A 19,604-nucleotide genomic window follows, 5' to 3' on the forward strand; every position below is an offset into this window, starting at 1 on the left:
TTGGCTGTTTAGTATTTTGGAACAGTCAGGGAGCAACACAAAGTAGAAGAGCCCAAATAAGCAAACCAGAGTCCTCTCCCCAATTACGAGGTGGTTGAAGTTCGTGCAAGAGAACAGGTGAGAAGTGCCAGAAGAATGGGGGCAGGCCCATCTTCAAGGAGAAAAAGGAGGACCCGGGTAACATCTATACCTGGCCAAATGTTAGAACAAATCATCAAACAGTTTGTCCTTGAGCAGCTAGAGCGGATGGCTGTAATTACTAAGAGTCAGCAAGGCTTTCTCATGAACAAGTCATGTCAGACTAACTTTATCTCCTTTTTTGAGAAAGATACTCCCTTGCTAGGGGGAATGCTGTGGACATCGCTTGTTTTGATTTCAGTAAGGCTTTTGATAAGGCTTCACATGATATTCTTATTGACAAGTTGGTAAAATGCAGTATGGATCCTAAATGGTTCATCATCTTCTTGGAGAGGAGGGATGACTGGAGAGCCTCAGGGGTCTGTCCTGGGCCCTGTGTTGTTCAACATATTCATAAATGATTTGGGTAAAGGAATGGAGGGGGTCATCATTAAACTTGCAGATGATACTTGTAGGGGTAACAAACACACCAGAAGACAGAATCAGGATACAGGAAGATTTTGACAGGGTAGAAAACTGGGCTAAAAAGAATAAAATGAATTTCAATAGTGAAAAAAGTTCTTCATTTAGATAGGAAAAATCAAATGTATCCCTACAGGATGGGTGAGCCTAGTCTTGGCAGAAATACATGAGAAAAGGATCTTGGGGGTCTTAGTAGACCAGACACTGAACATGAGTCAGCAGCGTGACTCAGTGGCTAAAAAGGCAAATGGGATTTTGGGCTGTATCAAACGGAGTATCGTGTCCAGATCACGGGAGGTGATGATACCGCTTTACTCTGCTCTGGTTCGGCCTCACTTGGAGTCCTGTGTTCAGTTCTGGGCACGACAGCTGAAGAAGGAGGTAGAGAAACTGGAGCGTGTCCAGAGGAGGGCAACAAAGATGGTGAGGGGTTTGGAGACCAAGACGTAGGAGGAAAGGTTGGGGGAGCTTGGTCTGTTTAGCCTGGAGAGGAGACGACTGAGAGGGGGTCTGATAACCATCTTCAAATACTTGAGGTGCTGTCCTAGATTAGATGGAGCAGAGTTGTTTTCTGTTGCTCCAGAGGGTTGGGCCAGAACCAATGGGATGAAATTAATTCAAAAGAAATGCAGTCTAAGCATCCGGAAGACGTTCCTGACAGAGCAGTACCTCAGTGGAACAGGCTTCCTCGGGAGGTGGTGGGTTCTCCTTTTTGGAAGTTTTTAAGCAGAGGCTAGAGAATCATCTGACAGAAATGCTGATTTATGGATTTAGGCAGATGGGGAGTGGGTGGGCAGGTAGTTGTGAGTTTCTGCATTGTTCAAGGGGTTAGACTAGATGACCCTGGATGTGCCAACTCTAGGATTCTATGAAGAGCAACTGCACTGGATCAGACCAGGGAGGGCCCATCTAGCCCAGCATCACACAGGGGCCACGCAGTTCCTCTGGAAGGCCAATGCACAGGGCAGGCTCCTCGGGGCAGAGGGAGGGAGGGCACCATAGGGCCGCCTGCCCCGGAGAGAAGACTCCCCACCCCATGATCAGCCCCAAAGCCACTCGCCAAGCCCCCCCCCCCCACTGCGGGCCCCCAGGGGCGGCTCCTTTCCGCGGGTGGCGCGGAGGTTAAGGCGGCTTGGCAGGAGGACACTGGGCCCATCGCCAGCCTCGCCTTCCTCGGGTTGCCAGCCTCAAGGCCTGGCCTGGAGCTCTCCCGGAATTGCAGCTGACCTCCTCCAACCCAGATCCATCCGAGGACTGTGGAGTCCGGGGAGATGGCCGCCCCCCCCCCCACCACCTCCAGGGGTTTCCCAAGCAGGAAAGCCCCCCCCGCCCCGCCCCCCCGGGTCTCCTGGCAGCGACGACTGAACCGGCCCCCATTCGAATTAGAGGCCAGCCACGTGCCTCGCCCTGCGCTCCCCTCCGGAGGGCGCCATTCCGGCGTCCCCTTTAAGGAGCGAGGCGGAGCCAACTCGAGCAGCCGGGGGGGACATCTGACATCACCGCCCTCCTCCTTCCCCCCGCGCGCCGCGCGATGGATGCGCCCAGGGAAGCCGGAAGCGGCGGCGGCGGGGCCAGGGGAGAGGCGCACGTGGGCATGGAGGCGCGCCGGGGTCAGTGGGGGCGAGGGGGCCTGCGGGGCGAACGGGAGGGGCTTCCGAGGGTGGAGTGGGGGCTCTGCCCCGGAGCTCGGCGGGGGACACGCAACAGCCCTGCAGGGTAGGCCAGCGGAGCCGGGCGCTTCGTCCTCGTCGGCCCTGGCTGCAACCACCTGGCCTGCCGGGCCCTGGCTCAGAGGGAGGGGAGGGGGCCCGGTGGGGAAGGGGCCGAGCTTGGGAGGGGCGTCAGGGTTGCTGTCAGCCGCCCCGAGCCCACCAGGAAAGGGCGAAACACAAATAAAACAGGCGTCCTTTACCGGCCGAAAGGGTCCAGGTTGGAGGGGGGGGGGCTCTGGGTCCTCCATGGAGACCCCGGGGTGAAAGTGGGCGGGGGAGGGTCCTGGCTTACTGGCTCGTTTCTCCCCTCTGTTGCAGACCCGCTGCGCTTCCAGCACCCCCCGGATTTCTCCACCAGTCCCTTCTGCCCGGGGCCTCCCTTCTCCCCAGAGACCCTGCAGGACCCTTCCAAAGAGCTGTGGCTGATCCGAGCCCCTGCTGACTTCAGCCCACAGAGGTGGGTGTTTGGGGGGCTCTTCGGGAAGGGGGGGGCAGTTCTGCAGAGAGGCAGGACCCCACTTGGTCCAGGGTGCTGTTTGTGTGGGTGTCAGGGGCACCTTAGAAGGGGGTCCAGATCGGGGGGGGGGGGGGAAGTGGCCACGGTTGCTGCCTTGTGGGCTGCTTGTGACATTTGTCTGCTTCGCCCCCAGCCTCGAGGGCCGCTCCCTCCCCTTGGTGGGTTTGCAGACTCTGAAGGCCTCGCAGCCAAGCGGCACAGAGAAGATCTTCTGCATTCAGAAGGCTCTGGAGCACCAGGGGGGTGCTCGCCTACTGCTCCCTTCCGGCTCCGGGGACTGCCTTGCCTGCTCCCCTCCGTTTGACGGCTCCCTGAGCATCTGCGAGAGGTATGGGGACCCCAGTGGCAACCGGCCCCTCCTCCCAGTGGCAGCCAGGCTGGCCCCCCGGATTCCGGCAGGACTCAAGCAACGCTTCGTCCCCTTCGGGAGCGACCCAGAGAGAGCTCTGCTGCCCAGAGCAGGGGAGGAACCTCCCAGGAAGAAGAGGAAGAAGAAGAAGCACCGGCTGCAGGAGGAAGGCTCCGAGGCCCAGCTGCCTCTCTTTGGGATGCCTTTGGGGTCAGCCACAGGGGCAGGTGAGACGGAGGCCAGAGGGCAGAGCAAAATGGATGGCGCACCCCCATTGGCCAGCGATTCCCAGCCTGGCTCTGCAGCTGATGCTCAGAATGGCCTCCCCTCTGCTGTGCCTGAGGACCTCGCTCCCCCAAGCAAGAAGAAGAAGAAGCAGAAGAAAAGGAAGGAGGACCAAGAAGTGAAGGAGGAGGTGGGGAGAGAGGCCGAGATTGAGCAGCGGCACCAGGACGGGGCAGCCCCCCAGGTGAGCTCTTCAGCCGTCCCGGAGGAGATGGCTCCCTCAAGCAAGAAGAAGAAGAAGAAAAGGAAAGAGGACCGAGAAGTGAAGGAGGAGGTGGGGGGGAAGGCAGAAGAGGCCACACACCACTGTAAGGAGGAAGGAGCAGCCAGGCCAGCAAACAGCTGCTTCTCGCCAGGGGCCTGGCCAAACTCCACAGCCTTGGCAGAGGCCACAGGTGCCAGCAGCAAGAAGCAGAAGAAGAAAAAGGAGACGAGGGGAGAGGCAGAGGCCACAGGCCCACATCAGGCAGATGAAGCAACATCGTGGGCATTGAGCCCCCCACCAAACCCTGCAGCCACTGCCCAGGACAGTCTCCTGTCTGGCCCGATGGAGGATCCGGCTCCCACAAGCAAGAAGAAGAAGAAGAAGAGGAAGCGGGAGATGGGGGGAGAGGCGGAGGCCGCACATCCACACGGGGAGGATGGGGCGGCCCAGTGGGGAACGGGCTCCCCGCCAAACTCTGAACCTGTGGCTCAGGACAGTCTCCTGTCCGGCAGGGTGGAGGACCCAAGTCCCAGCAGCAAGAAGCAGAAGAAAAGGAAGGTGGGCCAAGCAGTGAAGGAGGAGGAGGAGGCAGGGGTGGAGACAGAGGCCGTGTGCCAGCCAAGCAACAGTCCCATCTGTGGTGAGGCCGAGAATCCAGCTCCCGTAAGCAAGAAGAAGAAGAAGAAAAGGAAGGCAGAGGCAGAGGGGCTGCCCGATCTGAACTCCAGGCTGGCAGGGAGCTCTGAGCTCTTCTCCAGCCAAGAAGACACTACTGGGGTGTTGTGGGACTTCCATGGCCTGGGGTCTACTCCAGAGGGTGGGCTGCTCTTGGCTGAGGAGTCTCTTGGGGCGGCCAACTCAAGCCACAAAGCCAAGAACAGGAAGAAGGCAAAAGAGAAGCCGGAGGAGGCCGCCCAGGGGCTGGTAGGATGGCTTGTCCCGCAGGGGGTGGAGGGCCGGGCTGAGCGGGGCACCCCTCTGGGGGGAGGGGGAGGAGGGGGGCAGGAGGAGGGGCCTGGCGGGGAGGGGTTGAGCCGGAAGCACAAGAAGAAAGAGCATCGCAGGAGGCAGGCTGGGCTGGAGAGGGAAGCGGGGACTTCGCAGGAGCCTGGCTCAAGCTGAGGGCAGGACTTCAGCCCCCCACCCCCTGGGCTCAGACCCCTGCATCTGTTCTGCACAGCGACTCCCTTTGGGACACCCAGGCTACCGATTATGTTGGACTCCTTGCGGGCTGTGGGACCCTCGCATCACTGTCGAATTTAAAACCCTTGGAGGGGGAATGGTTGGGCCAGCTTGCCTCGTGGGGGGGGGGTGTTTTAAGCTGTAATGTTTTTGCCGTACTTGTTGAGGGGTTCGGTCCTCCTGGTCTCTGTGTGCCTTCAGGCAAGCTGCCTGGACCCTGGGCAGAGGCTGCCCGTTCTGTCCCCTCTGGCTCTCTGCCACTGCCTGTATGGGAGCCCCCCCCCCCCATAAAGACGCCAGCTGCTGACGCCGCCTGGTCTGTTGTGTCTCTCTGAAAGTTCACACGGGGGTCCGGCCCAACCTGGTTCTCCACCCCCTGCAGAACAGCCTCTCCTCTGTGAGGTTTTCGGGGTGCGCTTTGTGCGCAGACATCGCTATGAGCATGGCAGGGAGAGAGGGGCGGTGGGCTGGTCTGGGGGGACCTCTGCCCTTGCAGCTAAAGAGGGAACCAGGAGGGGGACATGCACGGTTGGGAGCTACTCAGCTGCTTCTGCATCAGCTGCCAGGCTGCCTCCACCGTCCCCCCCCCCTCCAAAAAAAACCCCAAAGGCTGCCTTGGGGGTTTTCTTGCCAGTGGCGGTCCCTTTATTGCAAGTTGTGATGTGCTAATCTGTCCTCTGCGAGCATATCTTCTCCCCCGAACAGGAGCCGGCTTGAGCTGAGGCTGCTAGTTTCCCAGAAGGCACTGTTGGCGGGGGGCTTGTTGGTGGCTTGCCTGGTCCAGGAGCCCTCCGTTCGTTCATCTGGGGCCTTTGAGGAAGGGCTCGTGAAGGATGTCAAAGAGCCTCTTGGCCTGGGGGGGAGAGAAGGCCAAGTGAGGAAGGGGTGTTCTTTCTGGGGGCTGGGCCTGGGGCTCATTTTTATCTGGCCCGGAGGGGCTGCAAGAGACTCCTCCCCTTTGGGTGTGTGGGGCTAAAATCTCAGGTGCCATCTTCTCAGATTCTGGCCCCCCTTCCCCAGGTTGCCCGTTGAGGGGAAAGGAAAGGGAAGGAGATTGGAAGCCACTTGGAGCCTCCTTTGGGTAGAGAAGAGCGGCATATAAGGACCAACTCTTCTTCTGCAGTAATCTCAGGGCTCTCTCAGTCTCATGAACCTCCCAGGGTGTCTGTTGTGGGGAAAGGAAAGGGAAGGTGATTGGAAGCCACTCTGAGATGACTCCTGGTAGAGAAAAGCAACATAAAAATCAACTCTTCCTTCTTTTTGCTCCTCAGAGGAGTCTCAAAGGGGCTTACAGTCACCTTCCCTTTCTCTCCCCATGACAGACACCCTGTATTGTAGGTGGGGCTGAGAGCTCTGACAGGTCTACTCTGTGAGAACAGCTCTGACAGGACTGTGACTGGCCCAAGGCCACCCTGCTGGGTGCCTCTGAAGGAGGAGAGGGGAATCAAACCCGGCTTGAAGCCACCTCTGTTAGCCATGACACGAAGCTGGCTTGGTGAGAAGCCGGCCTGCTATGCTGAGGCAGCTCAGGTGTTGCCTGTGCTCCTCCACCAACTCAGAAGCATTCCAAGCGTTTGCTAAATCATGAGGGCCAAAACCTCACTCTTAATTTCAAGGGAGCATTTAGAGCGCTCCAATGAGGCGGCCAAGCAAGGTTTGACCTCTGAGTGGCCAATGGATTTCGGGCGCAGCGGGTGGGGGGAGACCCCAGCGGACACATTCCCTGCTTACCTTCTGGGGCCCGATCCCTGGGCAGAGGGACAGCTCTTCCTTGGAGGCCTCCCCAATGCTGGCCAGGGACTGCAAGGCAAGCGCAGACCTTGGAATGACCTAATGCAGCAGGAGGGCCAGGGGAGGCTCACTCTGAAAGGCAGCCTAGAGGGGCCCTCGAGAAGTACCTGGGACAGGAGGGACAAAGTCTGACTCCAGGGACGCCTCTCAGACCAATAAAAGTGGTGTTCATGGTATAACATGCCATATGCAAGCACGCGTCTCCCGATGCAGGGGATAAGTGGGAGGGAGGAATTTTGAAAAGGATCAAGAGGGGGCTAAGCCAGGTTTCTGTATGCCCCAGTGTTTAGTCCTGCGATGACAGGCTGGCCTGATCTTACCAGATCTAAACAAGGTGGGCCGTCGTTAGGACTGGACGGGAAACCACCGAGGGAATTCCGGTTGTGGCGCAGAGGCAGGAATGGATAAGAACAGCTCTGTGTGACGCTGCCCTGCCGTGGACAACCTAGGTTGGGCAGATCTTGGAAACTCAGCAGGGTTGGCCCGGATCAGGCCTGGGACGGGTGACGACCACCAAGAGAGCCCAGGTTGGTTATGCCGCGGCAGGCAATGGCAGACCACCTCTGCCAAGGGATTGCCATGAGGCCTGGGTGGCAACTTAATCCTAGTGTGACGTTGCGAACACATCCTTTTGGCAAACTTGGTATTCCTCGCCCCCATTCTTGGCTCCCAAAAATTGGGGGGCGGGGGGCATCTGGAACTTTCTGCATTGGTTTGGGGCAGGGAGGAGACTTAACTGAAAGAGGTGTACAACCTGAACTCTGCCCCTTCCTATAAGGTGCTCAGTGGCCTGAGGGGGGGAGGGGGGTCTCTCCTCTATGGCAGAAGAGAGGCTACTCACCCCAAAAGTGGAGAGGAGGCTCAGGGTGTCAGTCTTGTTCACGGACTTCACGCTTGTCAGGCAGTCGGTCATCTGAGGAAAGAGCAGAAACCCCTCAGCGCCAGACCTCTGGCAAAGCTGCTCTCGCCCCGAAAGACGTCACAAGGCCCAATTCTTGGCACGAGCTCCGGCAAGGCAGGATTTCATGGGCAAGTGACCCCCCCCCCCCCCAAGAAGCTGAATTTGGGGCATCAGGCCTTATGGGCAGAGTGGCCCGTTACTGATGGCCCTTCCCCCACCCAATCTGAGACAGTCGTCTTGGGGGAAATGGCACCAGAGGCCGAACAAGCAGTGGAGCCAGGATTATGCCCAGCTCTTTCGCCACCAAGACTTTGTTGTTGTTGTTAGGTGCAAAGTCGTGTCCGACCCATCACGACCCCACGGACAAGGATCCTCCAGGCCTTCCTGTCCTCTACCATTCCCCGGAGTCCATTTAAGTTTGCACCTACTGCTTCAGGGACTCCATCCAGCCACCGACTTAAGGTTTGTTTCTTCTGTGTTTATTGAAAATGTCTTAAAACTATCCTTGTAAGTCACCTTGCAACATGAGGAAAGGCAGGATTAAATTGGGGGGGGGGGGGAGGCTCTTACTTGAGACAAGTAATTCTGGTCCACCTTCTCCTTCAGCAGGTCGGCTGGCTTCTGCTCATAGGCCTTGTACGTTTCAAGGTAGCGTCCGGCTTCCTCTGGGCTGCAGGTGGGGAAGGGAAACAACCCAGGGGGAATGTGGTCCAAGAGACCCACCACTGGGCCTGCTATTCAGGTGCGTAGCTCCTCACCATTCAGAGTTTCCCTGGTGGGAAAAAGCCTGCCTCCCAGGAGGCATTTCAGGCTGGGAAGTCCATGTGTGGGATTAGGCCCCTCTCCCTACATGAACCACCGTCCCAGTCAGAAGGGCTTGTGCATGCCTGGGAAGTGAGCCTATTAATTAAGCACAGAACTCACTGGTCAGGCTAGAGGCCCTGAGTTACAAATCTTGAAGCGTCCAGCAGGCATTTGACAATCGTGAAGCCCAGCAGCCAGGATGAGAAAATGCCCATTTCGCGCCTCTTTCCCTGCCCCCTGGCCAGTGTGGCTCTCCTGCTGGTTGTGCGGAAAAGGTCCAGAGGTCCTGCTCTCACCTCCATGCCAGGATCAGGGTGCAGTCTGCCAGGATGCAAATCTTTGCCAGCTCCTTCAGGGCCTGGTGTGGGTCTTTCTAAAGAAGGCAAGGGGGTGGGGGGGTGCAGATTGAGCCAGCTGGGTCTGAAGAAGCAGGAGGGGTAGAAGAAGGAGAAGTGCCCAGCCAGCTTGCTGGGAGGGGTGGGGTACATATTGACAGAAAATAAATGCGGGGGGGGGGGGAGTGTCCACAGCTGGCAGCAGTTGCTGGGCTAGAAATCCAGAGGCACAAAGCAGAAGAAACCTGCTCTGGAGGGGAGGGGAGGGGGCAGGGAGGACTAAGGGGCGGGGGGGGGGAGAAGGGTATTCTCAGGGCCCGGCAACTCACCACATCAACCTGGACCAGGAGCACCTGCAGCTGATAGGTCTTGCCCAAGCTCTGAAGGCGGTTGTGGATGTAACTAGGCTTCAGGTTGTGGTAGCGGAGGCTGCAGGTGGCACACAGAGAGGGAGAGAGGCACAGAATCACAGAGTTGGAAGGGGCCATGCAGACGCAGCATAAACAGGAACGACTGCATGCCTGAGTGTGTCAGAATTGTGTTTCTGCCCAATGGGGACCACCTTTGTGCTTCTCTAGGCCTCAAACATTTCTACAGCTACAACAACACCTTCCCCGGAATGTAAGATGACTCTCCCCCCACCTCCCTGGCCCAGGTTAGACTGATCGCTTAGCGTGATCTCGTCAGCACTCAGAAGCAAAGTGGGGTCAGCCTGGTTAGGGTTGGGATGGGGGCCCAGCAAGGAAGGCCGGGGTGGCCACGCAGAGGCAGGAAAGGCCAATCTTTGCAGCAAAAAGAAAAGGGGGTGACCCCCCACACACACACACACACACACAAGAGGTTATACGTGTGATGCTTTTATTGCTATCTATGGTTGTAACTTGTATGTGAATCAAAGATTGTCCCCTATTTTTCTGGATGGCCCTCTTGGGAGAAGTCTCCCTTCTGGGTAAAGAGCGGCAGCTTCTAATCTGGGGATCTGGGTTTGATTCCACGCTCCTCCACATGCAGGCAGCTGGGCAACTTTGGGCTAGTCACAGTCCTGATAGTGCTATTCTCACAGAGCAGTCCTGTCGGAGCTCTCTCAGCCTCACCTACCTCATAGGGTGTCTGTCTCTTGTGGGAAGGGGAAGGGAAGGCAATTGAAAGTTGCTTTGAGATGTCCGTCTTTGGGCAGTGAAAAGGGGGGTATAAAAAACAACTCTTGTCCTTCAAAAGGGACACCCGTGTGAGATACCACATACAAATTCTCACCTGAGAAACAGGGCACAGGTGCTCTGGCCCAGGACATAATCGGGGATGATCTCACTGAACTCCCACGGCACGTTGCGAATAAACTTCAGGATGGGGTTCCCCCTCTGAGGAAAGAAGGGGAGCCAAGTCAGGGTGCGAGAGAGAAGACAGGAGATACCCAGCCCAGCTGCCCGTGGCCTCCGGATCAGGATTGAGCATGAGGACTAGCACCCACAGGAGAGGGAGAAGAGCAAAAGCAGCCTGTTTTTTTGGCAGGAACTGGAACATTTTCCAAATTCTACGGTTCTGAAACACTCGGGCTCATCCTGGCCTAGATGAAGCCCCAGCAAAGATAACATGTCCTCTGGTCACGTGCAGAGTGCTTTCTGCTCACTGCCAAGGATAGTTTTAGAGCCCAGCCGTGTCTGCAGTACAACAGCTGCATTCAAGTCCTGCGGCAACATCTGTGGTATCAGCTTTCAATAGCCAAAGCTGAGCCAACATGGAGTAGTGAATTGAGTGGCAGCCTCAAATCTGGAGAATCAGGTTTGATTCCCCATTTCTCTTCCATGTGCTGCCAGCTGGGTCACCTTGGGACAGTCTCAGTTCTCTCAGAGTTCTCTCAACCCCACCTCCCTCACAGGGTGTCTGTTGTGGGGAGAGGAAAGGCATTTGTAAGCCACTCTGAGACTCCTTTGGGCAGTGAAAAGCAGGGTGCAAACCCCCCCCAACTTCTTGTGGGTCCCGAAGGGGACAGAGGACTTGAATGTAGCCAGTGTGAGGGGTGAATTATTTCCTTGTCCCAGAGGTCTAAAACTCAGCCTGTCTTGAGCTTTTGGTACTTCTGCATCCCTATGCAGCTCCAAGGTTCAGTTCCCACCCCTCATTTGAGATTTCAGCCCTGGAACCTCTCCACTGTTCACAGCTACTGGGCTGGTGAGGTAAAATCAGCTTTCGTTCTGGACCCCACCAGAGAGCTCTGAGTCAGAGGCCAGGCTATGCCTTCCTTTCCGCTCTGCCTTCTCTCACCTGCCGAGGACTGACAAGGATGGAGTTTTGCTTGGCCCCCAGTTTTGGAGCAGGGTCTGAGGGTGGTCCTTGGTCTTCTGTCCTCCCCTGCACAGCCAGGGAGCCGTGGGAGCTGGTTGCTGCTGCAGTCACGGCCGCTGCTGGCTTTGCCTGGGGGCCTGAAGAGGTGGCTGCTTTCTCCGTAATGTCATCTGTGTAGGTGGCCCCACCAGACCTAACTGGAGCCGGAGGGGCTGGGGAGGGGCTGGAAGTGCTGGAGGGTTTGAAGAGCAGCTGTGCCTGGAAATGAGAGCAGAATTCAAGGGGCTTCTGGATGCCAATTGAGAAGGCCCACTGCAGTGGTCTGGTTGCACCAGGAAGATCTGGGAGGCAAAGAGGGCCCCAATGGATGTCCCAGTCCCCTCCCCCTTTATACCGATGGCACGTAGTCATCTTCGTCCTGTGCCTTCACAGTGAACTTCTTCCTCCCTCCAGAGGTGGTCCCAGCTGGGGGAGACTCCATCTCTACAGCTCCTGGAAAAAGGCAAGAACAAAACTCTCAGAATCACCTTCCATCTTTCTCACCACAGCTGAAAGGGAACGATAACACCTGACAACATAGTATGCTTAGGAACAAGATGGGCTCAGAAGAGAAGGTCAGCATAGATTTTAAAAAACAGCTCCAGAACAGACCATGATGGGAACAAGATGGCAAGCAGGAAAATATGGAAAGTAGTGGGGTAGGCAGATGAGTAGGAAGAAGAGGGGAGGAAGGATGCCATAAAAGCATGGAGGAGCCGGGTTTGATTCCCCGCTCCTCCTCCACATGCAGCCAGCTGGGTGACCTTGGGCTTGCCACAGCACTGATAAAGCTGTTCTGACCAAGAAGTTCTGTCAGAGCTCTATGAGCCTCCCCTCCCTCACAAGGTATGTTGTGGGGAGAGGAAAGGGAAGGTGAATGTAAGCCGCTTTGAGATTCCTTCGGGTAAAGTAGCATATAAGAACCTCCTTCAGTGCTCTCACAGAGTGTCTGTGGTGGGGAGAAGAAAAGGAAGGCGATTGGAAGCTACTTGGAGACTTCTTCTGGTAGAGAAAAGTGGCATATAGAAACCAACTCTTCTTCTAAAAGCAGTAATGAAGTTGAATGGACATCAGCAGGTATTGCTCTATTTTAATTTGTTTTAATATAAGAGTTATCCTTCTTGCAGATTTTTTTTTTATTTTTCAGTTTCAAGCAGAATATAACCATTCCATGACCAAGCTGACCTCGCCCTGCTGATTCACAAAAGCAGTAACTTCCAGACTTGACTACTGCAATGTGCTGTATGGAGGGCTGCCCTTAAAGACAGCCTGGAAGCTTCAGCTTCTGTCAAATGTTGCTTTCCCCAGTATACGTGGGTCAAGGGTGATATTTAACCTGCATTACTGAGGCTGCACTTCTTAGCAATCTGCTCTGAGGGTCAGCACCAGATGCCGGTAAAAGCCTCTCATACCCACCCCCTCACTATTAGCTCCTGACATCAGCTCGGATCTGCAACTTCACAAACCCCTGCCTTAGGCAATTGCATTTCTGACAAAAGGAGCTCTGTGTTGTGTCTGTGGTTCTGCTGAGGGCAGAGCTTGAGATCAGAGGCAGGATCGAAGGAGGCAATGCAATTGACCAATGCACTGCTAGATCCTGTCTGCAGAATCCAGTCAATTTAAACCAAAACTGACCAATACTGTGCACTGGCAGGAATGTCCATTCTTTGTGATTGTTCGTGTTGGGGTTTTCCAAGGGTTTCTCAGTTCAGTTTTGACTCTTGTACCACCATGATGAAATCCTAATAAAGAATGGATTGAATTTCCAGTAGTCATCACTTGCTTTGAACCCACGGATTCTGGGTAACTGGCAACCAAAGCAGCTGCCTCAGAATTAGCTGGATATGGAACCTCCAAGATGTACCAGTGAGGACCCTAGAAGTAGCATTCTGTACTGGCTGGAATTTCCATCTCCACCCTGTGGCCAGGATGGAAGCCCAACTGATATGGGTCAAGCACCCAAGCTTCCTCCAAGAAAGCGAGGAGCTTTCAACTACCTTTCCCAGAAATGCAAGATGGTAGCTGGCTGGGTCCCGTGAAGGTTTTTTCATTAAAGGGCAAACCACCGCCTTCTTCAGCAACAGAGAAAGGTTGACAAACTCTCCCAAAGAGCCTCCTATCCACCGGTCACTCATTTTGTCACTGACCCCAGCAACTTGTCCTCTTTGGTTCCTGAGAGCAACTGAACCCATCAAATGTATCCCCCCGAGGTGGCCAGGTGGCCTCTAGTTCCCTCTCCGTATTAAGGGTTGTGGGAAGTCCCAGCAGAGCAACAAGACTTTGTCCGCGAAAAAGCTCGCTGATGCCCGACAGCCAAGAGTCCGTGGACTGCTCTTCTGGCACCCTTCTTTGTGGGAGGCCAAGGATCGGATCACCCTAAATAACTGATCCAGGCAAGCCCTTGTGGACGCGATAGAGGCGGCATAAAACTCTTGTTCGGCTGCCCTAACCGCCATCTCACGCGCCCTCCTCAGCGTGCGGCTGGGTGCTCTTGCCGACTCCTGCAACTCTTCCGCCACACTCGCTGCAGCCGTCTCCCCTCCCCTTCCTCTCCGCACTCCCCCGTATTCCAGGGGGCCAGTCTGAGTTGAGGGCGGAGAGGGCACCGGGAGCCCTGTGGGGAGCCCCCCAGTCCTCCACTGGCACACCAGCTCGGATCCCGCAGAGCCTTCAGGAATCCAGGCAGCTCCGTGACCCTCCGCAGGGGGGCTAAACTATGCCCTCCACCCACACATTAAGCTTTGTTCATTTTAAAGGTGCCGCCGGACTTAAACTTTGCTCTCTTAGTGATTCGTGCTGGGTAATAAATTGCTGGTTTTTCTCTCTCATCCCTTTGGTCTAGAGCAGGGGTAGTGAAACTGCGGCCCTCCAGAGGTCCGTGGACTACAATTCCCATGAGCCCCTGCCAGCGAACGCTGGCAGGGGCTCATGGGAATTGTGGTCCATGGACCTCTGGAGGGCCGCAGTTTCACTACCCCTGCTCTAGAGAAACACAGACTAGAAGTTTATTTTTCCCGATGTCCCTTCCTGTTGCAAAAGGGGGGGTCTTGCAGCGCCCAAAACAGGGACCCCCCCTCACATCCGGGTCTATCCCCGGGTCATGACCTCTTTCCCAACCCCCTTCTAGATTCGCCATGGCAACGGGAGCTATCTTGGCCGCCCTTTCCAGGTTGGCCTCCGAGGCGCTCCCCGATTGGCTGTTGCTCGACCAATGGCCAAGGCTCACCTGCAGCCAGCGCATGCGCATCACTTCCTTCGCGGAGAGGGGACTGACTCGGCCTCCTAGAGCGGCCAACGGAGGCCGCGGCGAGCGCGTGAGGCTGGGCGCGCCGGTTCTTCTAGGCGCGGCAACTTTGTGGTCCCCCAGCTCTATGGTTGCGAAGCGGAGCCGGAAAAGTCCTTTCCCGTCTCGGTGGTCGGAAGAAAAGGGGGAGAAAGGCCCGCCCGCCCGATGGCTGTCCCGGGCTCCACGGCCTCCCCCCCCTTGTTTCCGGGCCGGATCCGGAAGTCTCTCTGCGCTTCCGCGAAGCCGCGGAGCTTCAGCGCGCCCTCTGTGGCGGGGAGGCACATTGCAAGAGGGGCTGGGTTGCCAGCTCTGGGTCAGGGAAGACCTGGAGACAGACGAACGCTCTCTCTCGATCTACCCACAAGGCTGCTGTGTGGATGGTGCCCCCCCCCCCCGCCAAGCTGCTTGCCCTGCCGTGACCCCTGTGAAAGGGTCATTCGACCCCCAGGTTGAGAACCACTGCCCTCATTATGTTGTTTGCACTGCAGCAGCCTTTTCATGACACTAGTAAAATTTCTTGCATTTTTTTGTTTTACACGGACTCATCTTTTTTTTGTTTACTCACCGTGTGGCCACATTTTGGTTACTCACCTGGAGGTTGGCAACCAGCGTTCTGGGAGAATGCTGCTAAGTCCGCTCTCCAAACAAAACATTCTCTCCAGGGGAGCTGATCTCTGTGGTCTGGAGATCAGCCATAAGGCCTTCCTCTGTAATTCATCACTTCCCATTCTCAGCCCAATTAGTGAATCGTTGTCAGTGCCAGAGGCTGGGATGGTGTGGACGCAGAAACCCTGGCTCTGCAGCAAAATTCCCATTACATCCACTGTGGCATTAAAGAAAAATTGCAGGGAGGAGGAGATGCTTGGCACAATAGGACTTGTTTCTGATTAAGCAAATAGGTTGCCTGTGGTGTGAAATGCTGTTGTGTTTCTGCAAGAATGTAAGAGAAATACTCTCAAATTGCAACCAACTAATGCCCACCCCCCAGCAAGGGGCCTCCCAGGCCAGAGAGAAGCAGAGGGGGTTGACATTGCCTTCCTCTGCAGAGCCTTCCTGGGGGTCTCCCAAGACCCAACCCTGCTTGGCTTCTACGATTTGATGAGAACAAGCGATATCACACCTCCTTTCCCTTGTTTTGGGTGTTGTAATAACTTGCATTCCTGCAGTCTCCCTTTCTGGTCTGTTCTTGAAGTTCCTTTGCAATAAAACAGCTACTTTGAGGTCCTTTCTTGAATGTCCCAGACGGTTGAAGAGTTTCCAGATAGGTTTATCAGTCCTGTGATTTTTGATGTCAGACTTGTGCCCGTTTAATTCTTTGGCAGAGGGCTTGACCTGTTTGCCCTCTGTAGAGAACAGAGGGGCACTGTTGGCATTTAATGGCACATACTACGTTAGAAGATAAGCATGTGATTATATCATTAGAGTGTACGTGGCAGCAAAGTTGGCATCCAGGTTTGCTGCAAGCTCGTACCCAGTGTCCATGTTCACATTAGAAGTTGCATTGTTGTGGGTGAGGAGCTGGTTGAGATGGGGGGGGGGTTGTCTGTGCGCAAGAAAAGGTTTGCCTGCCCCCAGTAGTGTCCAAAAAATGTATTCCTTGCCTAGTATTCTCTGGAAAGTTGTTCAAAGATTGTATTTACCTCAGAAAGTCTGTGATGTCGCGAACATAACAAGGAGTGTGGATGGCATAGGGTCTTAGACTTTCTGAGGACCAAAGACTTTCTGAGGAAAATATAATTTTTGATCAACCTTCCAGTGAATACTATTTCAGCCACCAAGGATGTGGAGTCCCTGTATACCAACATCCCACACAGAGATGAATTACAAGCCATCAGGAATACAATTTCTAAAAACACCACAGCAGACTCAGCCACCAAACTGTGCTATTTTGTTCTCAGCCATAACTCCTTCAGATCAATGGCACAGACATGCGCACCCACATGGCCCCTCAATACGCCACCTTCTTCATGGCAGACCTGGAGCAACGCTCCCAAAATGCTCACCCACTCACACCTCTCGTATACCTGTGATTCATTGATGACATTTTTAACATCTGGACACATAGTAAAGAAGCCCTGGATACTTTCCTCCAGGCATACAAGGACTTTCACCTCACCCTCAACCTGAAAATAAACCAATCTACACAAGAAATACATACTATAAAAATAATGGATGGCTAAAAAATATCTTATACCAAAAACCTAATAACCGAAAAACATACCTGCATGCCTCTAGCTACCATCCTAAACCTACAAAACAGTCCATTGTTAACAGCCAGGTTTTATGTTGCAAGGGCATCTGCTCATCTGTAAACCGCTCAGCTGGGAGAAGAGCCAGCTTTCTTTCTTACAGTGAGTGTGGGCAGTGTGTGAGGGTATTTAGGTTCCAGGAGAGTGGGGAAAGTTTGAGTGTTGTTTTCTTGGTCTGTTCCTTCCCTGGGTGACGGGGGACTGAATTAGCCGATTTGCATTAGTTGGCAGTTTTGCCTGGGGCCGAATGCTAGCACCACCCTCTGCTGGGTGCTATAAACGTTTTCCAAAGAGCTAAAGGGCTCCAGAGTTTTTAGAAGCAGCACAGCCAGTGATGGACCTGAGGCCCTGACTTGCTCTGTCTGTGGCATGTTTGTATTTTTACCTCAGAGTCATTTTGAATACACCTGCACCAAATGCCACTCTAATGGCAGAAAGTGAAGAGGAACTAAAGAGCCTGTTGATGCGGGTGAAGGAGGAGAGTGCAAAAGTTGGCTTGAAACTCAACATCAAGAAAACAAAGATCATGGCATCCGGCCCTCTCAATTCCTGGCAAATAGATGGGGAAGAAATGGAGATAGTGACAGATTTTATTTTCCTGGGCTCCAAGATCACTGCAGATGGGGACTGCAGCAAAGAAATTAAAAGACGCTTGTTCCTGGGGAGGAAAGCTATGGCAAATCTAGACAGCATCCTAAAAAGCAGAGACATCACCTGGCCAACAAAAGTGCGTCTAATCAAGGCTATGGTATTCCCAGTTGCAATGTATGGCTGTGAAAGTTAGACCATAAGGAAGGCTGAGCGTCAAAGAATTGAGACTTTTGAACTCTGGTGCTGGAGAAGACTCTTGCGAGTCCCTTGGACTGCAAGGCGAACAAACCGGTCAGTCCTAGAGGAGATCAGCCCTGACTGCTCCTTAGAAGCCAGATCCTGAAGATGAAACTCAAATACTTTGGCCACCTCATGAGAAGGAAGGACTCCCTGGAGAAGAGCCTAATGCTGGGAGCGATTGAGGGCAAAAGAAGAAGGGGACGACAGAGAATGAGGTGGCTGGATGGAGTCACTGAAGCAGTAGGTGCAAACTTAAATGGACTCCGGGGAATGGTGGAGGACAGGAAGGCCTGGAGGATCATTGTCCATGGGGTCGCGATGGGTCGGACACGACTTCGCACACAACAACAACAAAGCACCAAATGCAAGTTAGTAGCTCACCAGGAGGAGAAGGTACAGAAGCTAGAAGAACGCCTGTCCACATTTTATTCTAAAAAGGAGGGTGAAGAGTTCTTGGAAGGAGCTCATGGGGCACTTTTTGGAGGGCAACTGGGAGAGGTGGGAAAGGTGCCTCACCAACTGGAGGAGAACCCAATACATGAGGACAACAGATGGAAGTCATCCAGAGGAGTCGAAAAATAAGATGCCCCTCTGACACTCAAAACTCATTTCCAGGATCTGCCCAGACATAGTGACTCTGGACCACGGGAAGAAGGGCTATTCCCCCAACTCCTGCAAGACTCAGAAGGTTGTGGAGATTCCTCCGTGCTTGGGTGGAGACAGATGGGGCAAGCAACAAGTTTCTTAATTATTTCTTTTTGCATCTGGGAGTGTCTGCCATTAATTATTAACCTTGACATTTTTATTTCTCCACTGCTTCTGTGAACTAAAACTGGACTCAAGGGACTGATAAACTTTTTAGCAAAGAATTATCATACTGCATAATGTTATGACAGTTTACTAATTTGCTACTAATTTACTTTTGCCTTATATCTGTACACTTATGATCCTTGTTCCATTGTCTGAGTTAGAGTGCTTGCACTCGCAAGCTGCCACCTTGAATAAATATTTGTTGGTCTTAAAGGTGCCACTGAATTCAAAAATTTTGTTGTGCTACTTCAGGCCAACACGGCAACCCAACTGAAACTCTCCGTCTCCGTTCTGCCAACCGCAGCAGCAGCACAAAACCCACCCTGGTAACTGCTGCACAAGTCTGGAGCACATCTTAGGCATCCAATGTGGGGGGTGGGGAGTGGCCTGCAGAACTACGGCTCAAGGGTCGCATCCGGGGAATGTGCCCCCAAAGGGGGTGATTCTTTCCACCACCGGGATCCAGCTTGGCCTGCTGAGACTGAACTACGGAGAGGGCTGCAGGCTCAGAGAAATCAACTACAGCTTTGCAGACGGTGATTCAAAGGTAGAATTTGCTGCCAGAAGAGGTAGTGAGGGCCACCAAACAGCTGTCAAAGGGGGATAGGGTCACAGAGGTTAAGTCTATCCATGGCGACTGAGGGGAACCTCCATATTCAGAGACACTGCACCTCTGAATCCGCAAGCCAGGAGGCAACATCAGGGAAAGGTCTTGGCCTCTGTGTCCTGTTGTTGGCCATCCACAGGGGCTTGTCGGTCTCTTTGTACTGGATAGGCCACAGGTCTGATCCAGCAGGGCTATTCTCATGTTCTTATTGGGGAAAAATTCCAACTCTATTCCCTGTTGTTGGCTGGCCCCTGGATGAGACGGAAGGCTGGACTGGATGGGCTCTCCCTGGTCTGACCCAGAAGGGCTCTTCTGAGGTTCATTTCCTCCCTGTAGAATGGGAACACGGATGTTCTACCTCTCATGGCTTCTCAAAGAGAAAACTTGTTCATTTGTGTACTGAAACTACAAAGACATTTGCACTGCTTTTAAAAATGGAGGATGGGAGGCAGAAAATCTCTGCAAGGCAGTCCCCTTTTCATCAAATAAGCTTGAATTGAGCACCTTTCATTTCATCTTCTCAATGAGAATTGTTCACAAGTGACAACTAGTTTGAACAGGCAAAGGGGTGGGGGGGGGACAGCTGCCCGCCCTGACGGCCTCCACCGAGGCCCCCCCCTGAAAACTCCTCTCAGCCCCAGCAAGGCACCCGATCATTTCAAAGGGGGGGGTTTCTTTAGTGTGCCCAATGCTCAGTGGGGGCTGACCCTCCCAGACGAGGGAAGAGCGGAGCCCTCTCAGGGGGTTCATCCTGAAACGCCCATCAGCCGGGCCTCCCGGGGCAGGCTTCTGGAAGTCGACACACACCCAGGTGCCCC

At 54.4% G+C, this 19,604-nt stretch overlaps 2 protein-coding genes across 6 annotated transcripts; one reads left to right on the forward strand and one right to left on the reverse strand.

The window, feature by feature from the left end:
- Positions 1-2,066: 2,066 nt before the first annotated feature.
- POLR1G (RNA polymerase I subunit G) lies at positions 2,067-5,318 on the forward strand. The gene is made up of 3 exons (XM_077318607.1): positions 2,067-2,210; positions 2,631-2,769; positions 2,963-5,318. The coding sequence occupies exons 1-3, from the start codon at positions 2,132-2,134 to the stop codon at positions 4,788-4,790; spliced, it is 2,046 nt and encodes a 681-aa protein (XP_077174722.1). The 5' UTR covers positions 2,067-2,131; the 3' UTR covers positions 4,791-5,318.
- A 173-nt stretch (positions 5,319-5,491) lies between these two features.
- ERCC1 (ERCC excision repair 1, endonuclease non-catalytic subunit) lies at positions 5,492-14,999 on the reverse strand. Of its 5 annotated transcripts, XM_077318637.1 has the most exons (11): positions 14,381-14,438; positions 14,230-14,315; positions 11,359-11,456; positions 10,944-11,222; positions 9,936-10,039; positions 9,011-9,110; positions 8,643-8,719; positions 8,113-8,212; positions 7,483-7,554; positions 6,582-6,650; positions 5,492-5,703 (listed from the first exon to the last, which is right to left on the reverse strand). In XM_077318637.1, the coding sequence occupies exons 3-11, from the start codon at positions 11,443-11,445 to the stop codon at positions 5,650-5,652; spliced, it is 942 nt and encodes a 313-aa protein (XP_077174752.1). In that variant the 5' UTR covers positions 11,446-11,456; positions 14,230-14,315; positions 14,381-14,438; the 3' UTR covers positions 5,492-5,649. The 5 variants fall into 5 exon arrangements, with proteins under 5 accessions (XP_077174752.1, XP_077174755.1, XP_077174754.1 ...); XM_077318640.1 differs by lacking the exons at positions 14,230-14,315; positions 14,381-14,438 and adding an exon at positions 14,881-14,999; XM_077318639.1 differs by lacking the exons at positions 14,230-14,315; positions 14,381-14,438 and adding an exon at positions 14,154-14,203 and having other exon boundaries at positions 11,359-11,454.
- Positions 15,000-19,604: the final 4,605 nt, after the last annotated feature.

The sequence above is a fragment of the Paroedura picta genome, unplaced genomic scaffold, assembly GCF_049243985.1.
Source record: "Paroedura picta isolate Pp20150507F unplaced genomic scaffold, Ppicta_v3.0 Ppicta_v3_sca21, whole genome shotgun sequence".
NCBI classification, from domain to species: domain Eukaryota; kingdom Metazoa; phylum Chordata; class Lepidosauria; order Squamata; family Gekkonidae; genus Paroedura; species Paroedura picta.

What these genes read in the sequence shown, in the direction of transcription:
- POLR1G (XM_077318607.1), top strand. Translation starts at nt 2,132, where the DNA reads ATGGATGCGCCCAGGGAAGCCGGAAGCGGCGGCGGCGGGGCCAGGGGA. An exon ending in GGGCATGGAGGCGCGCCGGG is followed by an intron (nt 2,211 to 2,630) that starts GTCAGTGGGGGC and finishes CCTCTGTTGCAG; the next exon opens with ACCCGCTGCGCTTCCAGCAC. An exon ending in GCTGACTTCAGCCCACAGAG is followed by an intron (nt 2,770 to 2,962) that starts GTGGGTGTTTGG and finishes CTTCGCCCCCAG; the next exon opens with CCTCGAGGGCCGCTCCCTCC.
- ERCC1 (XM_077318640.1), bottom strand. Translation starts at nt 11,445, where the DNA reads ATGGAGTCTCCCCCAGCTGGGACCACCTCTGGAGGGAGGAAGAAGTTC. An exon ending in TCCTTGTCAGTCCTCGGCAG is followed by an intron (nt 10,040 to 10,943) that starts GTGAGAGAAGGC and finishes TTCTTTCCTCAG; the next exon opens with AGGGGGAACCCCATCCTGAA. An exon ending in ACCAGAATTACTTGTCTCAA is followed by an intron (nt 7,555 to 8,112) that starts GTAAGAGCCTCC and finishes CTCTTTCCTCAG; the next exon opens with ATGACCGACTGCCTGACAAG.